This window comes from Sceloporus undulatus, chromosome 2 (genome assembly GCF_019175285.1).
Source record: "Sceloporus undulatus isolate JIND9_A2432 ecotype Alabama chromosome 2, SceUnd_v1.1, whole genome shotgun sequence".
NCBI classification, from domain to species: Eukaryota; Metazoa; Chordata; class Lepidosauria; order Squamata; family Phrynosomatidae; genus Sceloporus; species Sceloporus undulatus.
The window spans coordinates 189224384-189245252 of record NC_056523.1 but is presented as its reverse complement, the minus strand read 5'-3'; the positions used below and the strand labels follow the sequence as shown (position 1 = coordinate 189245252).

Below are 20869 nucleotides of genomic sequence, written 5' to 3'. Positions count from 1 at the left end.
GGAGGGACAAATGGTATTTTGTGAAATGTAAATTATAAGGGGAATTGTAATAAGGAGCAAGAAGATTGGGAAAAAGAGATATAAGAAGGAAAATCATAGCAAAATGAGGACTGGAGGGATGTGATAGAATAAAAGAAGATTAAATAAGACACTTGTTTCCCCTTCATTTTACAAGCTAAACTCACAGACTATACTATGCCTCCTTCTTCTCCTTATTTATCTGATACAGTTTTGTGATGTTATCTTGTAAACGAAGGAGAAATGACGTGTGAAATGAGTGATGTTGGGGGGGACAACTGAATAAAGATTTTAAAAATGTTTAAAAACACACACATGACACAGGTTGTTTATTTATATTTAATGTTTATTGGTTGTTTGCACTCAAACTGGTCTTTGTGGCGAGGAGAGAGAGTGGGATGCCCATCATCCACCAAGGCCTCCCTCTCCTCCTTGCTCGCTCTCTCTCAGGAAGCGATAATGACGATGACAGAGAAGAAGAAGACACAGCCGGAACTACTTCGCCTGCTTTCTATTATAGAGCAGCTGTCGGAAAGAAAGCGAGAGAGCCAGGAGAAAAGACCCTTCCAGTATATTTGTTTCTCAGTTTTGCTTCCATATCCCAATCCGCTAAAGGTGAGGAGGAGGAGTGGAGAAAACGCTCCGCGGCTGAGGCGTTTCCCCTCGGCGGCCGGCGAGAGAGCTCTCTCTCTCTGTGGCCCGGATCCGTTTCCGGCGGAGGATCTCCTCGTCCTCCTCCTCCCTCTGCCCTGTGGGGGTGGTGGTGGTGCGGCCCACTTGGGCTCCGCTTGGGGCGGAGGTGCACCACCATGGACGAGGCCTACGACGTGATCGTGCTGGGCACCGGCCTGACCGTGAGTCCCTCGCCTCCCAGCAGCCTCACAGCAGCCTCCTCCTCTTAGCAGCAAGAGCAGCTGCAACAACACCCTCCTCCTCTGTGCAGCTGCTGCACCCCTCCAAGGCGCCCCCATTTCCCGGACCGTCCTACATTTCCCGGACGCGTCCTCCACCCCCCTCCCTTTCCCGCCCAGGAGGCATCCCAACATGCCCTCCATTTTGAGCATGAATAGACACCTCGATATCTATCCCTCTAGCTAGCCACCCTCTATCCAACCACCCACCCACCATCCACCTCTATTTATCTATTTAACCATCCCTCCCTCCCTCATCATCTATTTTATCTATCTATCCCTCTATCCATACACCCTCTATTTAAATCTAACCATCCCTCATCTATCATCCCTCCCTCCCTCCTATCTATCTCTCTATCCATCCATCTCTCTATTTATTATCTAACCATCCCTCTTATCTATCATCCTCCCTCCCTTCTCTATCTATCTATCCCTCTATCCATCCATCTCTCTATCCATCCATCCCTCTATTTATCTAACAACCACCCCTCTATCTATCATCCCTCCCTCCTCCCCTATCTCCTATCTGTTATCCCCGCTCTCTACTATCAATCCATCCCTCCATCCTCCTCTATCATCTATCTATCTATCCCTTTATCTCTCTATCTAGTATCCCTCTCTATCTATCTCTATTATTCTATCCATCCATCTATCTAATCTCTCTCTCTAATCCATATATGAGTGTTGTCAGCGTTTTATTTGTTCATCTCCTGCTACATTTTCCCCTCTCCTTCCAGCGCCCTCCATTTTTGAGGTGCTTTGTCCTCCTTTTCCAGGACGCGTCCTCCATTCTTCATCCTACTCTGTCCAGGAGGAATTCCCAAACGTTTCCTTCTCTCTTCTTCAATGTCCTCCATTTTGAGGTGCTTTGTCCTCCCTTTGCAGTGACCACGTGTCCTCCTTTTCCAGGACACGTCCTCCATTCTCCTCCCCTTCTGCCCAAGAGGGATACTAATATGCCCTCCTTTTTGAGCATGGATTGACATTTATATTTATGAATTGATATTAAATTAATATTAATATACCAACATTAATTTACAATTATTTATATGTGAGTGTTTTTAGCTTTTTGTTTGGTCGTGTCCTGCTACCTTTCCCGCCTCCATGTCCTCCATTTGGCGGTGCTTTGTCCTCCTTTTGTAGTGAGGACGCCTGGCCCAGGGTGACCAGGTGTCCTCCTTTTCCAGGACACGCCCTCCATTTCAACCTTCTCTCCAGGAGGAATTCCAAAACATCCTCAATTTTGAAGCATGAATTTACATTTCTATGAGTGTTTGGAGCTTTTATTTCCTGACGCCCTCCATTTCCCTCGAATATCCTCCATTTGTTTCTGTGCCTTGCCCTTTTTTGTAGTGAGGACATCTGGCCCAGGGTAACCAGGCGTCCTCCTTTTCCAGGACAAGTCCTCCATCTCAACATTCTGTCCAGGAACAATTCCAAAATGTCCTCCATTTTGGGTATGACTAAGAAGCATGAATGTACATTTCTGTGAGTGTTTCCAGCTTTGAATTGGTCATGTCCTACTACATTTTCCTTGAAGGTCCTACATTTTATGGTGTTTTGTCCTTTTTAGGAGGACCTCTGGTCAGCCTGCTCCCACATTTCATTACTGGATGGAGCTACATTGCATGCATCCTCTCAGAAGGCCATTGCCAAGCCTTCGGGGGCTGCAGCTTTGCAACAACCAGGCAAAGGGGTGGTAGTGGTTATTGTGCATCTTCCTCACTGCAGCTGCTTGTTGTTGTTGTTGTTGTGAACTGCCCTCGACCCATGGAGACCCTAGTAATTCAGGGTGACCAGATGTCCTAACCACAAAGGAGGACAAAGCACTGCAAAATGTAGAACGTTCAAGAAAAATGTAGCAGGACATGACCGAATAAAAGCTCAAAACACTCATATACAGATTAATTTATGCTTCTTAGTCATGCTCCAAGCGGAGGACATTTGGGAATTCCTCCTAGACAGAAGTCTGAAGTGTAGGACATGTCTGGGAAAGGATGGTGTCTGGTCACCCTGTTTGACTCAGAGACCTCCAAGCCCTCCTATCAGTAGTGGCCCTGCTCAGGCCTTACAAACTCGTGGCCAGGTTTCCTTGATGCAGCCTATCCACCTGGAATACAGCCTTACTCTTTTCCTGTTGCTGTGTGTTGTGTGCCTTCACGTTGTTTCCGACTTCTGAGAGACCCTAAGGTGGTGAACCTATCATAGGGTTTTCTTGGCAGGTTTCTTGCCAAGAGAGGGGTTTGCCATTGATCTCTGTAAAATTGATCTCCATATCACCATTGCCATCCTGTGAGGATGAGAGTGTGTGACTTGCCCATGGGTTTCCATGGCTAAGCTGGGATTCAGACCCTAGTCTATAGAGTCCTGTCTAGCACTCAAGCCACTAGGCCACACTGGCTCTCTTATTTTCCTATTGACCTCCACTTTACCAAGCATTATCATCTTTTCTTCTCATGATATGGTCAAAGGATGACAATCAATTTAGTCATTGTGGCTTCCAGGGAGAGTTTGGGCAGATCTGATCTAGGGCCCCTCCATTGGTCTTTTTGGCCATCTGCGGTATCTTCGGCACTCTTCTCCAGCACCACTATCTCAGCTGAGTTGATTTTCTTCCTGCTGGCTCTCTTCACTGTCCAGCTCTCACATCCATGCATGGTGATGGGAAATGCAATGGCTTGGACAGTCCTACTTGTAGTATTTAATATCTCATTATAGCTGCCTATTTTCTAAGCGCCTAGTTCCCTATTGCTCCTGCATTCCACCCTGAATTACAGCTGTTCCTGCCAGCCGTGAGCCGCCATGCATCATGTATTTATCTCCTCCCCGGCTCCATTCCCCGCCCAGCGACCTAACGGATGATGGGTCTGGCCCCATTGCAGCTCCTCTGATGCAACCCGACGCCATCCCCTGTCCCTGTCAGTGGGCACAGGTGAATACCAATTGCAGGCATCTCTTCTCGTTTCTTTTTCTTCCCAGTACTTCCACATGATGTTCCTGCTCATTCTAAGATTGCCAGCACATCACTTGGCTTCTACAGTTGTGCTTTTAACAGGAGCCTTATATGCAGTGGTTACATAGATCATAGTGTTTACTTCTATCTTGTGCAAAGCTTCTTGCTTTTTTTCTGCGGATGGTGCAGCTAAAGGCACTAAACAGGGAAGCGGTACAGAAATTGCAGGGAAAAAGACAATAGCATTGCTGGTATTTCTCCGGTTTGCATATCATCTATCCCACAACATCCCTGCAGCCACTCATCCTGCAGCCATTTAACTCTCGGTTCCCAAATCCTCGAGTCACAAAATGAACACCTATCATCATCCCAAGGTTGAAGGATCCGCAGTGCAAAGGTGTCTAATGCCTTGTCCTGGTGCAGATGTGCAGGTTTCTCTCATTGCAAGTTTAAATAGTGCACCTTCCATCCTCTGTATGCAATTCTCCAGATCTTCCAGTCAATATCCTGTGCTTTTCCCACTCTGGATTTTGTAACTATATATGAAAATTTCTAAGTTACAGTAAATGCTTTCCCCATTTCAATTTTTTTTTGAGGGGATAAAGCTTTAAAAATATGTTTCTCCTTCTGTATATCATTGTAATCTAGAAAATAGACTTGGGTCCAAAACACACTACGGAAAGAATCCAGTTAGAGACCGCTTTAACTGCCCTGTCTCAAAGCTAGGGAATTCTGGGAACTGTAGTTTTGTGAGACGGTCTTCTCTGTCAGAGAGCTCTGATGCCACAATAAACTACAATTTCCAGGATTCCCTAGCACTGAGCCAGGGCAGTTAAAGTGCTCTCAAAGTGGACTATTTCTTCAGTGTGTTTTAGACCTTGGTTTTCGCTTCTTGGCAGTCTATTTTCCCTCCTTCTTCAAAGTGTCCTTTTTTCTGTATCACCTTGGTTTTGTATAATTGTTAGTCTATCTCATATATGGATTGACATTTTTTTAAGGTTAATCTCTTCATTTTTGTTTGGTATGACCAAATAAGGGGAATTGTAACCAGCTTTCAGCGTGTTGGTTTGCTCCTGTTCCCACAGCACTACAGGGATGGGGTTTTCTGCCTTGGAAACCAATGCAGGGCACCTCTTGCTGCCTTCAGTGGATGGGTTGAAGCCCAGCCTCCTTGCATAATTGGAAGACCTTCCTACAACTTCTGTGTGTTTTGCACTCTTGAGAATTCAACAGTCCTAACTAAAATAGACCAATTAAGTATGGATTTTTGTTGTTAGTGCTGTCAAGTTGGCTTCAGGTTGTGGTAATACTATGAATGAGAGACATCCAAGAGAAACTGCTATTGATAGTCCTGCTCAGATTTTACAAACTCAGGACCAGGGCTTACCATTCAACAGTTCTTTCAGTGAGTCTACTCTAGGTGACTTTAAACTAGGGCTGGGAATCATGTGCTTCTTCAGATATTGTTGGGCTGCAGCTCCCAGCATTCAGGCTGACCAGATACCCTTACCACAAAGGAGAGCAAGACACCACAAAATGTAGGACATGACGAAATAGAATCTAAAACTAATATAAATGTAATTTCATGCTTCTTAATCATGCTCAAAATAGAGAACATTTTGAAATTCCACCTGGACAGAAGGTTGAAATGTAGGACATGTCCTGGAGAAGGAGGAAGTCTGGTTAGCCTGCCAGCATTCATCACATTGCCTATGCTGGCTGGGGCACATCTAGATGGCTGCAAGATTTAGGCTCTTGATTAAAGCCTTTGTTTTTTTCTCACCTCTCTTCTGTTTATAGAAGTTCAAGGAACATAGCCCTCATTTTGGTACCTATTCAACTGAATTCCTTTCTTTTCTTTTCCTTTCCTTGCTATTCCTAGATTAAGAAACACAATCTGTTCTCCTTCCTATTCTCTGACCCCCTGAGAATGGTAATCAAATGAGGGGAGAGGGTTCATACACCCATATCACTTTTCCATCTTCTGCCTACAGTCCTGTTGGGTAATGGAAGGAAATGAATTTCTTACATCTCCAGAATGTAGGAAATGGTGTAAAGACCTAGTCCTTCCTACCCATGCCTGTAGCTGGTAGAAATTGAACCTGGGATCTTCTGCTTACATGTGTATTCAGTTACAGAGCTGTTATGGCCCCTCACTCTGAAACCATCCTATTTCTGTGCTGTAGAAGAGAAAAAGAGACAACATTTTAGGAAGGGAAAATACTGAGGCTGCTAACATATTGCAGAATTGATGCACTGCTTTAACTGTCATGGATCCACCCTATGGAATCTTGGGATTTATAGTTTGTTGTGGCACAAGAGCTTTCTGACAGGAAAGACTAAATATCTCACAAAACTGTACATCCCAGAATTATAACTGGACGTTAAAGTGGTGTCAAACTGCATTAATTGTGCCATCTAGATGCAGCCCGAGTTGTCTTCTGCCATTCTTTCTCTAGTCTCTCTCGACACCTCCCCATCCCATGCCCAGGTTCTTGGATACATCCAAGCTGTTGATATCCCTTGGAGAATCCATTTGTCCTCTTGAGGCAAGTAGGCTGTCCTCTCCTTCTGCACTCACAGTGCATTGACTTTTAATAGCAAATTGGCACTGCAAGCACCTTTTGTGGTTAGCCATGATAGCTTAACCACAGTGGCTTCTCCCAAGAAATTCTTGGACCTCAGGGTGGATGTTGCTATTCAGAATTTTCTCTTAATCCTTGTAGAGCTACAGAACTGCTGGGGAGATGAAATGTTCATTAAACCAGTGAAAATCTGTAATGATGCTGTGCCCAAAGGACCTCTTCCAACTCACAGTTCAGTGACAGGGGATATCTTCCCCAGTGCAAACATTACTGTTTCAGAAATCGTCCCATAATTTCCCCTCACTCAAACAAGAATTGTTGTGGCGAAAAAAAAAAAAAGAATATACAGCTAGCAAGGTTTGTTGTAACCTGGAGTGTTGCCAGAACTTGGGAAAGTTAGGGATTTTTTTAACTACAACTCACAGAATCCTCCACCTTTTGCAGCAGGCTGGGGAATTATGGAAGTTGTAATTAAAAAACATACTTTTTCTGAGTAACAGCCATAATATCAATGATAACAAATTACACAATCACCCCTAGAATGTAGCTCTTCACCTCTGGCTCTAACTCACCACCTTGTTATGCAGCGGTGCTGACCAGCTTTGGTCAGTGGTTAATGCTTTTCTCCAAAGCAGCAGAGTTTCAGAGAATAGGCTGAAGACCCTGACAAACTCTCCAAGCCTTCTCACTCTTCTCCCTCAGAAGTCTCCAAACTTCTCCAGGATCCTGCTGGCTCTTGTATCTTTAGTCAAGACACCAGACAACTCAGTAGTCTTATATAAAAGATCTACTTTATTCTACTATATACAAAAACTATATGCCCTCACAATCTCCAAACTACTCCAACTATCCACAACTACCCAATCTACTCCACAAAATACATAGGCAAACATAGCAATTATTATAGCCATTGTTAAACACCACCCACTTAGTCAGTTTCCACCCAGTGGGCGTGTACATTCATTTGATTGGTTCACATAGTTCAACCCATACTTAACAATTTCATCATCTCACCTTGTACACTTAATGATTCTCAGGTGTTTCCAATTGTACACTCTATAATTCTGTCCTTGGCATTCAAGTCTTCTAAATTACATTAGCTTTTTCACCTGTGTGGCTTCTTAATTGCTCTTGCTTAGTCATTGTGACTTTCACATACATGTTTTATTTCTACTACTGTATGTCCCATGTTGCATTTTCCTTAACATTGTTGTGGCGGGAAAAAAAAGAATATACAGCTAGCAAGGTTTGTTGTAACCTGGAGTGTTGCCAGAACTTGGGAAAGTTAGGGATTTTTTTAAACTACAACTCCCAGAATCCTCCACCTTTTGCGGCTGGCTGGGGAATTATGGAAGTTGTAATTAAAAAAACATACTTTTTCTGAGTAACGGCCATAATATCAATGATAACAAATTACACAATCACCCCTAGAATGCTTAAGTCAGATGTGACTGGTGCTTAAGGGACTATATGGAACTAAATTCAGTGTTTGTCCCAAATGGGGAAGACCCCTGAAATCAGTGTCACTTACATAAGTAGTGATTGATAAGTCCCTTTCATTTTCATGTAATCTACTCACATAAGAACTAACATTGGACTTTGCCCAAGACCTGTTACTGAATTCCACTCAGAAATAGCATGATTGCCACTTCCCTCTCTCTGAATACAGTGCTGTTCTGATAACTAAAGATAACTGAAAGAACTTTGGATAGGTGAAATCATGTGAAGGACAGTTAAATCATAGTAGAAGTTAGGTTTGCATGTTGGCTTGTAGTTAACGGAACTGACCTACAACCTTCAGTGAGATTATGTCTTAACTGGAGAGAGGGAGGACCAAGCCTAATGAAGCATTTCTACTAAATTAAGAACAGGCCCAGAATTTCAAAGTGTAGAGCATCCTTTTGTGAGCTACCTTCTCACTCACACCTCCATCTACTCACTGAAGCTTACCTCCAGACGTTCCAGGTGAAACTGGCAAGGGCATTCTGTAAATATACCCAGGACATTGTTCCCTTTTGACCAGTGAAGCTGCTTCTCAGTTTAATGCTCTCACCTCTACCTATCTGTGATTAAATGCTCAAGGCAGAATTAATTAATTAATTAAAAATAAAATAAATGGCAGAGTGTCTGTGGACAACTCCCTCATCAGTTTCTCAAGATTTCCTTGAGATCATGTAGTTCCACTCCTTCATCACTCTTCCCCTATTTTTAACACTACTTAAATAAATTGCAGTCGGCCCTCCTTATCCATGGATTCAAGCATCCATGGATTTAAAATATTCAAAAAATTATAAATTCCTAATAGCAAACTGTGATTTTCCATTTTATATAAGGGACACCATTTTGCTATGCCATTATATTTAATGGGACTTGAGTTTCCATGGATTTTGTTATCCACAGGTGGTCCTGGAACCAAACCCCAGTGGATAACAAAGACCCACAGTAAAATAAATTCCCAGAGGTTAACACTACTTAAATAAATTAAAATTAATTAAAGTTAACTAAATATTTGAATATAGTGTTAGTTACATTTTACATTGAACATCCAGAAGTATTTGCAAAACCTAAAATACCTTTTCAAAATATGAACCTCTTGTGGCACATTTGAAACTATTATGGAGAAGACATAAACCTACCATTTTCTGTCCTAGGAATGTATCCTTTCAGGCATCATGTCTGTGAATGGCAAGAAGGTTTTGCACATGGACCGGAATCCATACTATGGGGGCGAAAGCTCATCCATTACCCCTCTGGAAGAGGTAAGGTATTGGGGCAGTCTGTGTGCATTTCTACTTTTGTTGACAATATGCCCAGTTCTAATCTACTGAACCACGAACCCAATAGGTCACCCTAGGCAATGGCCTTCACTGTTGGCCTCCTCACCTGCAGTAAGGGAGGAAGTACTGAACATTGTTAGGATTTTCTGAGATAATATATATACAAACCATTTTGAACACTCACAAAAAGAACCATGTAAGCACTAAGTCACAGAGTTTCTCTGTTATCAAATTCTTTACAATCTAGAATTTTCCAGCCAGGTGCCCACTGGTATCACAAAATGGTGATGTTTGTATTGTGTGCGTGTTTTGGTGTAAACACCATATAGCAGTGCAGCAGCACTATTTTTGCAGTAGGGAGATTGTGAAAAAGTAACAAGGCTCACAATACAGTGGGTGTTGGCTAATGGGATTCTGATGCCTTTTGGCTAGGAGAATCCCTATTTGTGGAACTAACTGGTATTTCTTTTCTCTAAGGAAAAATAGCAACCTTTCCTGGCTGGTACAGCTGAAATAAATTCTATTTTGCTGGCACTGAAACTGTTGTTTTATATCAGTAAGGTGCATTAAGTGTGTACAAGTACATTGTTTTTCCTCTCTCAACCACCAGCTCTATAAGCGCTTTGAAATCGCAGAGGGTCCTCCTGAATCCATGGGGCGTGGCAGAGACTGGAATGTTGACCTTATCCCCAAATTCCTCATGGCAAATGGTAAGCCTTCTTCCATTTGATCAGTTAGCCAAAGAGATGTTTCCTGTTTTTTTCCCCCCCCTGAAAAAGGGATCAGGATAAGTTACAAAAAAAAAATACCTATAGAACAGTTCCTCTGAATGATTTAACCTATAGTGCCCATTAGTCCAACTCAGTATGGTCAGTGGTAAGGGATTGAGGGATTCTAGTCCTAAATTTTTGGAGGATCAGTGGTTTCTTATCTCTGTGGTAGGAGAACGATCCACAGTGGTTAAGAACAAGATTCATCTAGTAGTACCATAAGATGTGTTGGTATGTCAGCGTGGGCCAGGACTTTGCATGTAATTGGCACTGATAGGCAAACATCCACACATTGTTTCTGCAGTCTTTGGAGCTCTGCTGCTTATGAAACAACTCTACCTGTACATTCCAGGCACACAAGCTTTTTACCATCTGTTTGCAGCTTCCTGCAATCTTTTATCCTTATTTCTAAAAAAAACCCTTTCTGCCTATTTTTTAGTGTTATTCTTTGTGTATTTAATGTGTTAAATGCCTTCATTTGTTGCTCTTTGAATGCCATGGTGAGCTGGTAGGTAATAGGTAAAGATTTAAAATAAATAATATCTTGGCTAATCTTTTTGCCCTGTCCTGGGGGTGAGTGGGAGCTACCTGTGGAGACAACTAAAGGATTGTCTTCTCATATGTAGGCCAGCTGGTGAAGATGCTGCTGTATACAGAAGTAACACGCTACCTGGACTTCAAAGTGGTGGAGGGCAGCTTTGTTTACAAGGCAGGAAAGATCTACAAGGTGCCATCAACAGAGACAGAAGCCTTGGCATCCAGTGAGTGGATCTGGATTGAACAAATGCCTGCTGCAAAATTCTGCTCTGTCTGACCTTACAGAACAGCTTTGTGTCTGTATTAGTTTGCATTTACTTTTAATTTAAAATATTATCCTGATAATCCATTATTGAGCTCTCCAAGCAGTTACAAACACACAACAGCCGTATCCAGTAAAAAAAAGCTAGAAGAGTTCAACCCCAGATCACCTAAAGCCAGCCCATACTCATGTATTGGCAAGATCAGCCTACAAACAATGCTTTTGAAACCTCTGTTAGCCAAGGTACACTTAATTGATTTCTGAATGGAAATTGAAAACATGCTTCATTTTTACATCTGTAAAAGTTTATCATATCAGAACAACCTGTACCCAGAGGAATCCAATTACCCACCCTCCCATTTGTCTGAATGGCATGTATGGATATGGCTTCTTTGGGGGCAGGCAAATTCAGATGTATTTATATTGGGAATGATTGACTGATTCTGATGTAGATGGGAAATCAAATTACTTACCTCCAGAAGAGTCAAGGCCAGAGCAGCAAATTATACAGAGGTGTACTGGGTGGTCTTCTTGTAGGATGAGTATTTGAAACCCTTGGTTCTTGAACATCTTTAATTTCTTGAAACACACATTCTACAGAAGGTTGTTGCTGAGTTGCAATCACTTACCTAAATAGAAACATTTCAGCTGCACTTTATTCATTCCATGTTGTTACCTGAGATACTGGAATCGAGGAAATGGAATGACAGCACTAGTCTTTACCTTTCATAGATTCAAAGACACTGTGCTGGTGCTCAGTAAATCTCCTTCAGGTTTAGAAGGAGAACAGTGACTCCCATCTCTTTCCCTTCTCTTCCTGAAGGAGCAGTTCCTTCAGCTGGGGATACTAGAGAACCTGGAACATTCTGCAGGGAAAATAGGGGCTCTCTCTCGTGAGCCAGGGCCACAGTAATTCAGTGTAACTCTCCAGCGTGATGTCTCCAACCCATCCATCTTTTCTGCTTATCCCACCCCTTTCAGATCTCATGGGCATGTTCGAGAAGAGACGCTTCCGCAAGTTCCTGGTGTTTGTGGCAAACTTCGATGAGAATGATTCAAAGACATTGGAAGGTGTGGATCCTCACAGCACCACCATGCGTGAGGTCTATCGGCGCTTTGATCTGGGCCAGGATGTCATTGACTTTACAGGACACGCGCTGGCGCTCTACCGTACTGATGAGTGAGTGATTCACCAGAATCCTCCTGGATTGTAGCATGGCTCGCTCTGTATCCCTTCATTCCTGGTTATTTGTTTAATTAATTAATTCAGTTTATATCCTGCCTTTCTCCTGCCAAAGGGACCCAAAGGCAGGTAACATTTTGGCCTGTTACAGACAGCCAAAATAAAACTGCTTCGAGTCACTTTGGAGTTATGGTATTTCAATGATACATGCGTCCTAAGAGTCCAAAGGCCGCACCAAAGCCACGCTCCACTCCTAAGGCTGGAATGCAGCTTTGGTGAAGCTTCCAGACTCTTAGGACTCATGCATCATTGAAATACCATACCTCCAAAGTGACTCGAAGCAGCTTTATTTTGGCTGTCTGTAACAGGCCATTGTGACTCTTTGCTCCACTAGCAATTTCTTGCTCTTGAGAGATGGGTAACTTGGAAGGTAGTCTGATGTTGATGTCCTTTCCAGGACTGGTTGGTAGGTTCTAGGACAGGGGCAATGGGCTATTGGCTTCCTAAGGCAAAACCAAAGCCAAAAATTCACTACAGATCTGCTGCCTATTGTTTTGTCTACTGCTATCTTCTGTGCCAGGCTAGACCAAAGCAGCCTGTTTGTCCCTCTCCCCTCTTTTCACAGTTACTTGGATCAACCCTGCTTGGAGACCATCAATCGTATCAAACTGTACAGTGAATCCCTGGCCCGCTATGGGAAGAGCCCGTACCTTTATCCACTTTATGGTCTGGGTGAGCTTCCCCAAGGCTTTGCCAGGTATTGAATCTTATAAAGAAATCAAGGGCATAGAACTGGGGTGGGACTTGTGTCACACCCAGATGTTTGTTGGATTGCAACTCGCAGCATTCCTTTTCCTCACCAATGGCTAGTCTACTCAGGTCTTCTGGGAGTTGTAGTCCAGCTCACATCTGGAAGTCTGCATGATTATTCTTGGCATAGTAGAACTCTTGCCTTTGACCTGCTTCTTATCATAGACCAGAAGACAAGACTGGCACTGATCCCAGTTGCTTGTTTTGTTCCAAAAAATTAAGACATTCAGTTTTCCATGGGTTGCTCAAATAAGTATCTGTAAGCTCAGCATAAACATGTATGCATTTGTTCTGAACTCAGCAGCCAGGCTTGTGAATTTAATTTTTATAATTGTTTGCAACAGAGACGGCCAAAAGGGAGACATGGATATGTCAGGGAGACATTTGTAAATAATTGAACCTTGAGTAGTACGTTGAAGGAGAAAAACATAAGAAGACCACAGAAATTCCTTGAACATTTTTTTTGTAGATAACTGTTTTAATACTTTTTCAAACTAAGGATTGGCTACTACATTTTAAAGAAAGGTGTTTTTGTTTTAGATAACTAAACTCTGTTTGATACTAACAGAATAAATAAAACCAGCTATAGGGAATATATCAGGAATTAAGGAATCTATTGGGTAGGTGGGAAGGATTTTTTAATTTTGGGGGTTGTCAGGATATTATTTTGTCCTTAAGCTGAACTGCGTGCTCTGTGTTTGGAGTGGGGTACAGGGAGAAACCAGATCAGTACCCTTCATCAGCTGCCCTTCTCATGTCCTCAGGCTCAGCGCTATCTATGGTGGCACCTACATGCTCAACAAGCCAGTTGATGAGATTGTCATGGAAGATGGCAAGGTCATTGGGGTCAAATCAGAGGGAGAGGTGAGAATGGGAAACTGAAACTTTCATCCCTGTGTGGTGGAGAACCTGGGAGGCAGTAATGGGAAGATTGGGGATTTTTTAAAGAGGAGGTACCCAACTTTAAAAAGACACTTTGTGTTATGAGATGCCTCAGTGTTCATGTCGTTTACCAGCATCCAGAATCAACTTTTGTCTTTTTATCACCCTTACTTTTTGCTAATCAATTGAGTACACATGGACTCACAGATGGAATGGGGAATCACTCTTCTCCTGAGTCCTGACTAATCCTGACTATATGGTTTGTGAGGTAATCATAATCTCATCTTGTCCTTGAGTTAATGTCTTTTGATAAGAGCCAATCTGAAATACTTTGCTGTCTAAAATTGTACCCAAAACCCCAAGTGCAACCCCCCCGCCCTCTGTGTTCATAGTACCCGAAACCAATTAACTTTGTGGTGCATGAGGCAAAAAATTCCATAATCACATTTCTCCATCTCTGGCATTATAACTGAGAGCTAGGCATAGTGTAGTGATTTGAGCATTGGACTACAACTTTGGAGACCAGAGTTTGAATCCTTGCTCGGCCATGGAAACCATTGGGTGATCTTGGACAAATCACACTCATAGCCTCAGAGGAGGCAAAGGCATTCGGAAAAAATCTTGCCAAGAAAACCCTGTGATAGGTTTGCCTTACGGTGCCATAAGTCAGAAACAACAGTGACAAAGCACTGTAAATACATAATGAAAAAAGAGAACAATTTGCTGCTATTGAGGCACCATGTCACTCTGCCTAATGTTAAGGTGGTCCTGCTTTTGATATGGAGATAAATTGAAACACACAGTTCCTTCAGCTGCACTCTAATATAGTAAAACTTGGCAGAATTTCCTTATTATCTGTTTCAGCTCCTATTTTACACTGGCAGCTGAAATCAGAGCAAAGTGGGGAAACATTTACACAAGAATTTCCATATCTACCAACTAAACTGAGGTACAAAATAGTGGCTCCAAAATTTAAGTGTAGATTTGTGGATTGATATTCCCCCTGAACATGGACTCAGAAGTGTGTTCTTTTCAGCACCGGAATTGAAGCCACAATCCTTTCATACATAAATCTGCTCCCGGTTTCCTCCCAAAAAACTTCCTTCATTTCAAATCTTCAAATTAAAAAAAGAAATAAAAAAATCTATATTTATTTGTTGCTTACTTTTATATTCCACTGTTCAGTATCAAGATGTACAAAGTAGTCAAATTTTTGAAACAGTAAAACAAATACTACAAAATGGAGAATGGCAGAATTTTTCCATATCATTACTTGTTCCCAAAGCATGCAAGAAAGGAAGGATGGGTCTCTCCCCACGTCCCTTTGATAATGGTGACTCTCCCATCCCAGGTGGCACGCTGCAAACAGCTGATCTGTGACCCCAGCTATGTACCAGACCGAGTACGCCCAGCAGGGAAGGTTGTGCGTGTCATTTGTATTCTGAGCCACCCCATCCGAGGCACCAGTGATGCCAACTCCTGTCAAATCATCATCCCCCAAAATCAAGTAGGACGCAAGTCTGGTGAGTTAACAGACATGGAGTTTGAGAAAGGTGGAAATGGGGAAGCCAGGAACGTACTGGGCTGTGGGGTTCTTCTGCAGGCTGACATGCCTTGTAACAAGTGCCTTCTAATGCTGTATCTTTCTCAAATCTTTATTTCACAGGATTATTGTGGGGATAGGTCAAGTGCACCTAATGGGTTGGGGAACTGAAGACCCAAACAGACAGGCCAAAATAAAGCTGTTTCGGGTCACTTTGGAGGTATGCTGTTTAAATGATACATGCGCCCTAAAAGGCCAGAAACCGCACCAAAGCCATGCTCTAATCCTAAAGATTGGAGTGTAGCTTTGGCGCAGCTTCTAGACTCTTAAGATGTGTGTGTCATTTAAACAGCATATCTCCAAAGTGACCCGAAGCAGCTTTATTTTGGCCTGTCTGTTCAGGCCCTTCGTTTGCAATATAACTGATATAGCAATCTTCTTTATACTCAGTTAGCCTGTTGGTCTATCTAGTTTACTGGTGGGCCTAATGCAGCTTGTAGACTGCATGTGACACCTGAACCCCATTCTTGTAGTCTCTGAAGCCTCCTCAAGTAAAAATAAATCAAATTTTTCAGGTGATTTTTGCCCCCAAACACACGGAAAACATGCAGATACCCCCATTCCACCCCATGGGCACTCTCAACCACTTTTGATTCCCAAATGCCTCTGTTTTCCTCTGTAGGAAAATGACAACAGGATGAGATACAGTTCCTGTTACCATTTTGACAGAGACTGTAGAGGAAAACAGTTATTTGGGCTTGCTGTGGGTATGTGTGGGGGTGGAATTGAGTTCTGTGGAGGGGGGCTTGGTGGAAATTGGCTTCTGGCCCCCATGCAGCTGTCCACCTCAATCAAATTTGATACTGTCTGCTCCAAGGACCTTTTCAATATATTGGGGATTAAATCTGGGCTGTTTCACATGCGAAGCAAGGAATCTGTCACTAAAACTATAGCCCTTCCTTATGCTAGCTAAAGCAAAACATTGCCCTTTAGGTCTCTCTATAGTAGAAGTGTTGGCACTTGAGTACATTATGGAAGCTGCTAAGGGGCACATTTGTGATCCTTCTGACTTTCTTTCTAATTCTTTCCCAAACAGATATCTATGTCTGCCTCATCTCGTCTGCCCACAATGTGGCTGCCCAGGGCAAGTACATTGCCATCGCGAGCACTACTGTGGAGACGGACTCTCCTGAGAATGAAGTGCAACCAGCCCTTGAGCTGCTTGAACCTATTGACCAAAAGTGAGTGTGGGTTTTCAAAGAAGGATTCTGTGTGGAATTGTAATTTACAAATTGATTTCCTGCCTGAAATTTACATGCTAAAGCAGGGAAAGAGAAGTTATGTGGATATTGAAATGTTTTTGGACTGCAACTCCCAACCCTGCCTGCATAACCAGTGGTGGTGTTGCGGTCCAACAACATTTGGAGGGCTATACAGTATCTGTGATTTAAAGGAATGGAGATGAGCACACGTGCTTGCCTGCAGAAACATAAACTTGAGCACAATGAAAGAAGAGCACATAAATACTTCACTCTAGTTATAGAATGTAATGTAACACTACGTTAAAGGTGGCTTCAGATGGTAATTTGTGAGAGAAGTTAGCCATATCAAGTTAAAAAGAAAAGCCTTAGGCAAGGGTTGACAAAATGGGGCACTCCCATAAGACCAAGTCAGCATGCCCAGTGATGAGCGTCTGGGGAATTAGCACTTGAAAATGTCTGGAGGGCTTGGAGTTATTTACTCCTAGCCTATGAGAGGATTTTGGAGTTGATGAATTTAAATTCTACCCTAACAAGGAGAGTGACCAAGCAGGAGAATCACTGTAGAGAAAAAAATTGTGGACTCAGCCTTGTTCTTATAAATGTAATGATTCTTTTTATTCAGCCTGTACTTTCAGAGTGCAGGTGGAACATCCAGTTTCAGAATGCAGATGGGTGCTCCATACCACAAGTGCCTCGGTGCCTCAGTGATGGCAAGAACAAAGGTTTAATCCCACTCTTTCACTTGTGTACTGGCTTTCTCTGCATTCGGGTATTGTAGCATATGAACCCCATCTGTAGAGCAGACACATGTTTACCATTTTGTCTAAAGCTAGCCTTGTGAGGATAACAAAATGGCTAGAAGTATAGTAAGAAGTAAGGATAAAAAGATGAAGTGCTGGAAGATTACTGAAACGTGGAAGTTTAATAAAGTGAAAGGCTTATATTAAATCTGAAAATGGCCATGGTCCATGACAAAAGAAAGGCATGATGAATCATCTTCTGGGGCAGAGTGTTGGTAGTGGAACTGAATCTATGAAGGTCAAAACTTTAGAAATTCTGAGGTGGTAGGTATATATTGAAAGTGCTTTGAAGGAAGATCATCATTGGTGCATGCACTAATCTCTGTCCTGCTTGTGGTTAATAGGATTAACTGGTTTCTGTGACTCAAAAACCAGCAAACCTATTTGATGGGGGGGGGGACTCTAAATCGGCATAAGGTGTGTGTGTGGGTGTGTGTGTGTGTGTCAGTGTGTGAATTATTCTGAGGGCTCCTAAGTGTGCTATACCATTCCCATCATTCCCTGTCAACATTGGTTGTATTACAAGTTGGAATCAAATACATTATGGGTGTCTGGTTGTGGAACACTGGTTATGCTATGTGACACAAAATCTGCTTTGTACTTTAGGCTGGGAAATAGGCTTTCTTACACATCTTTTTTCACCTATAGGTTTGTGGCTATCAGTGATATATATGAACCTACTGATGATGGATCTGAAAGTCAGGTGAGAATCGCCAACACATTTAATCTTCTTAAGTGTTTTCAAATTGAGAGAGAGAGGAGCGCACGAGAGAGAGAGAGAGCAAGAGCGAGAATGCTTAGCTGGGTCCAGAGATGGCTCTGGGCAAGGTCCTTGCTTCTCTCTCCCATTTCCTCTTCCCATCCAATAAATTGCTTTTGGTTTTGTCTCTTGGCTTTCTCCTTGCAGATATTTTGCTCACGATCATACGATGCTACCACTCACTTCGAGACAACATGTGATGACATCAAAGACATTTACCGGCGCATGGCAGGGGCTCCTTTTGACTTTGAAAGCATGAAACGGCGCCAAAATGATGTCTTTGGCGAGGACGAGCAGTGACCATGCCTTTTCCTTCCCTGTCCCTTCCCTCCCTAGGTTATCCCCATGCAAGGGACCATACTCCCACTAGGGACTGGCTTTAACCCACACTTCACCTTAGACTGGCTTGTCCTCCAAATCCTCATTCCACTAGGCCAGACTTCTCCTTGCTGGGACCAGTCCCTTTAAACTATAAGGAGAAAACACATTTCTAGATTAATCCTCCCTGTGCCACGTCCTGATAGTCTTTTTGGCTACAAACAAACTTCTCCCAAGTGCCCCATGATTGAGGTTGGATCAAACTCGGGGCAGCCTAAACCTTTTCAAAATCCATGTCTTACATTCCTTACAGTGCCTGTTCTAGGCATTTGGGACCAAGCTGCCTATTACATACAATTGCATGCATTTAAATTCTACCCTAATCTAGGAAAAAAGCAGTTTGGGACAGGGGTGACTTGGCACACTTTTCTGCAGCAACTCGTTCTCCCTTATGGTCTCACTGCATGTTTGCAACGGTAAACACACATCTGAAAAGAGGCAGAATTAAGCACACTCACCACTTTTGCACTTCAAGTTGTCCCATTGCAAACTATTCCAATCTAGAAATAGCAACTATTGGGGATTAAATGCATGTCATTGCATGTAACATGCAGTCTGGCCTTCAGTCCTGCTGCTAATGTGAAATTCTCATCTTCTCTCTTCTTCTCTCCCCCCCCCCCCCCCCGGTGCATTTTGCAGATATCTTTGTTCTGTCCACCAACTGTGCCCCATCATTGCTTCTCTGTGCCTCATAGCCCACTCCCCAACTTTCCTTGCCCCAATTCTGATCCCAGTGAACTGGTCTTCTGCTTCACTTGTGACAGACCTTCCCCATCCACCTTACCTAATGTATAAATAGCTGTTCTTTCCCCTGTTTATCCTGACACCCATTCCTTACACCAAGAGGAGACTGGAATAGCTACCACTACAGTATGAGGATGTGGAGGCAGAAAAAGCCATTCTGGACCATCTCTTCCACACATGCTGTCTCCCTAGCCAGTCCTATGCCCCCACCTTGCTACTTCAGGTTCCCACAGGCCTCTGTTTGTCTTGCGTCTATTTTGTCCCCTCAATCCCTCTTAGTTCCTTTAGCCTAAAATGTGGGAAGATTTGTGTGTGTGTATGTCTCTTTCTCTCTCTCTCTCTCCTCTCTTGTGTGCTGGACATAGGGACAGGGTGGTGGTTCTGTCCCCTTCCACTTGCTGCCACCTGCTGTAACTTATTGTAACTTATTAACGAAGCAGGTCAAACTTTTGTTGATACTCCTGAGAATTAATGAAGTTTGGATGGGGGGTTAAGCCCTGACAACAGCAAAATGGCCTGGGGCCTGTTTTGTGTCAGAGGCTTCCTTCATGCCAGAGCTGGCTTATGGTTAACAATCTGTCTGTAACTCTAGGGGGATATGAGGGGTCACCTCCCTCCACCCCACAGCTGCTCAGTTGTCTCAAGATAATAAATTCACTTAGTCTATCCCTGGCTTCTGTCTGGTACCATTGCCATGTGGGTGAGAGAGAAGGGTGGCCAGGCCCAGACACTTCTCAGAGAGATGTAGGGTGCATTTTGTAGACAGAGACCATGCTGAGATCAGGAGGTGGGAGAAAAATGGAGTATCAGCCCTCCATATCCACAGAATTTTAAACCATGGATTCAAGTGTTTGCGGCTTGAAAATATTTAATGTATATGTATATACATTCTAAAAAGCAAACTTGATTTTGCCATTTCATAGAAGGAACACCATTTTACTATCCACTGTGTTTAATGGGACATGAATATCCATGGATTTTGGTATCCACAAGGTGTCCTAGAACCAAACCCTAGCAGATACCAAGGGCCCACTGTATATGTGAAATGGAATCTTTTCACATATACAGTGGGCCCTTGGTATCTGCTAGGGTTTGAGGAATGAGGAAATAGTTAGGAAAGCACCACAACCTGGACGTGTGCCTCAGTTTTTTTGGGGGGAAAGTCCCACTACAGTACCCACTGTCATACCAATCCATAAAACCTGGAACTTAATTTCCATGGCTTATTCTGGTTGCAAACATCCACAGGATCCACTTCCCCTTCCCCTCAAAAAATTGGGCAAAGAGTGCTAAGGATAAAGCAAGATACTGTATAATATGTGATTGAAATTTAGGAACTGAGGTGAAAGTAACTATGATGCCCACATTAATCAGTTGTGTAGTCAGGACAGTACGTTTGCTCTCCTGTTTCTGACCCAGAATTGTTGTAGTGCCTTAACTGTAATCAGCTGACTTACGGAAGTTGACTGTGCCCTTCACAACACACATTCTCCTGGCTTTATGCAAACTGCAAAATAGTACTAAGCTGTATCTAGTGAAAAGTTGCTCTGTTATTTCTATGTCTTGGGTGTATCTATGTTACTTTAATTGCCATACCTCCATCCTACAGAATCCTAGGATTGGTAGTTTTGTGAGGTACTAGCACTCTGGCAAGGAACGCAAAAGACCTTGTAAAACCTAAAATCCCAGGATTC

The 20869-nt window shown here is 43.0% G+C and overlaps 1 protein-coding gene across 1 annotated transcript; it reads left to right on the top strand.

The window, feature by feature from the left end:
- The first annotated feature begins 773 nt into the window (after positions 1-773).
- Positions 774-19841, top strand: GDI1 (GDP dissociation inhibitor 1). The gene is made up of 11 exons (XM_042452419.1): positions 774-872; positions 9119-9226; positions 9855-9954; positions 10641-10775; positions 11795-11993; positions 12622-12753; positions 13571-13670; positions 15040-15211; positions 16328-16472; positions 17942-17996; positions 18201-19841. The coding sequence occupies exons 1-11, from the start codon at positions 828-830 to the stop codon at positions 18351-18353; spliced, it is 1344 nt and encodes a 447-aa protein (XP_042308353.1). The 5' UTR covers positions 774-827; the 3' UTR covers positions 18354-19841.
- The last annotated feature ends 1028 nt before the right edge of the window (positions 19842-20869 follow it).

Excerpts from the sequence above, each read along its gene's own strand:
- GDI1 (XM_042452419.1), top strand. The coding sequence starts at position 828 with ATGGACGAGGCCTACGACGTGATCGTGCTGGGCACCGGCCTGACC. Across the intron at positions 12,754-13,570 it reads CTTCCCCAAGGCTTTGCCAG|GCTCAGCGCTATCTATGGTG; the intron begins GTATTGAATCTT and ends TCATGTCCTCAG. Across the intron at positions 16,473-17,941 it reads CTTGAACCTATTGACCAAAA|GTTTGTGGCTATCAGTGATA; the intron begins GTGAGTGTGGGT and ends TTTCACCTATAG.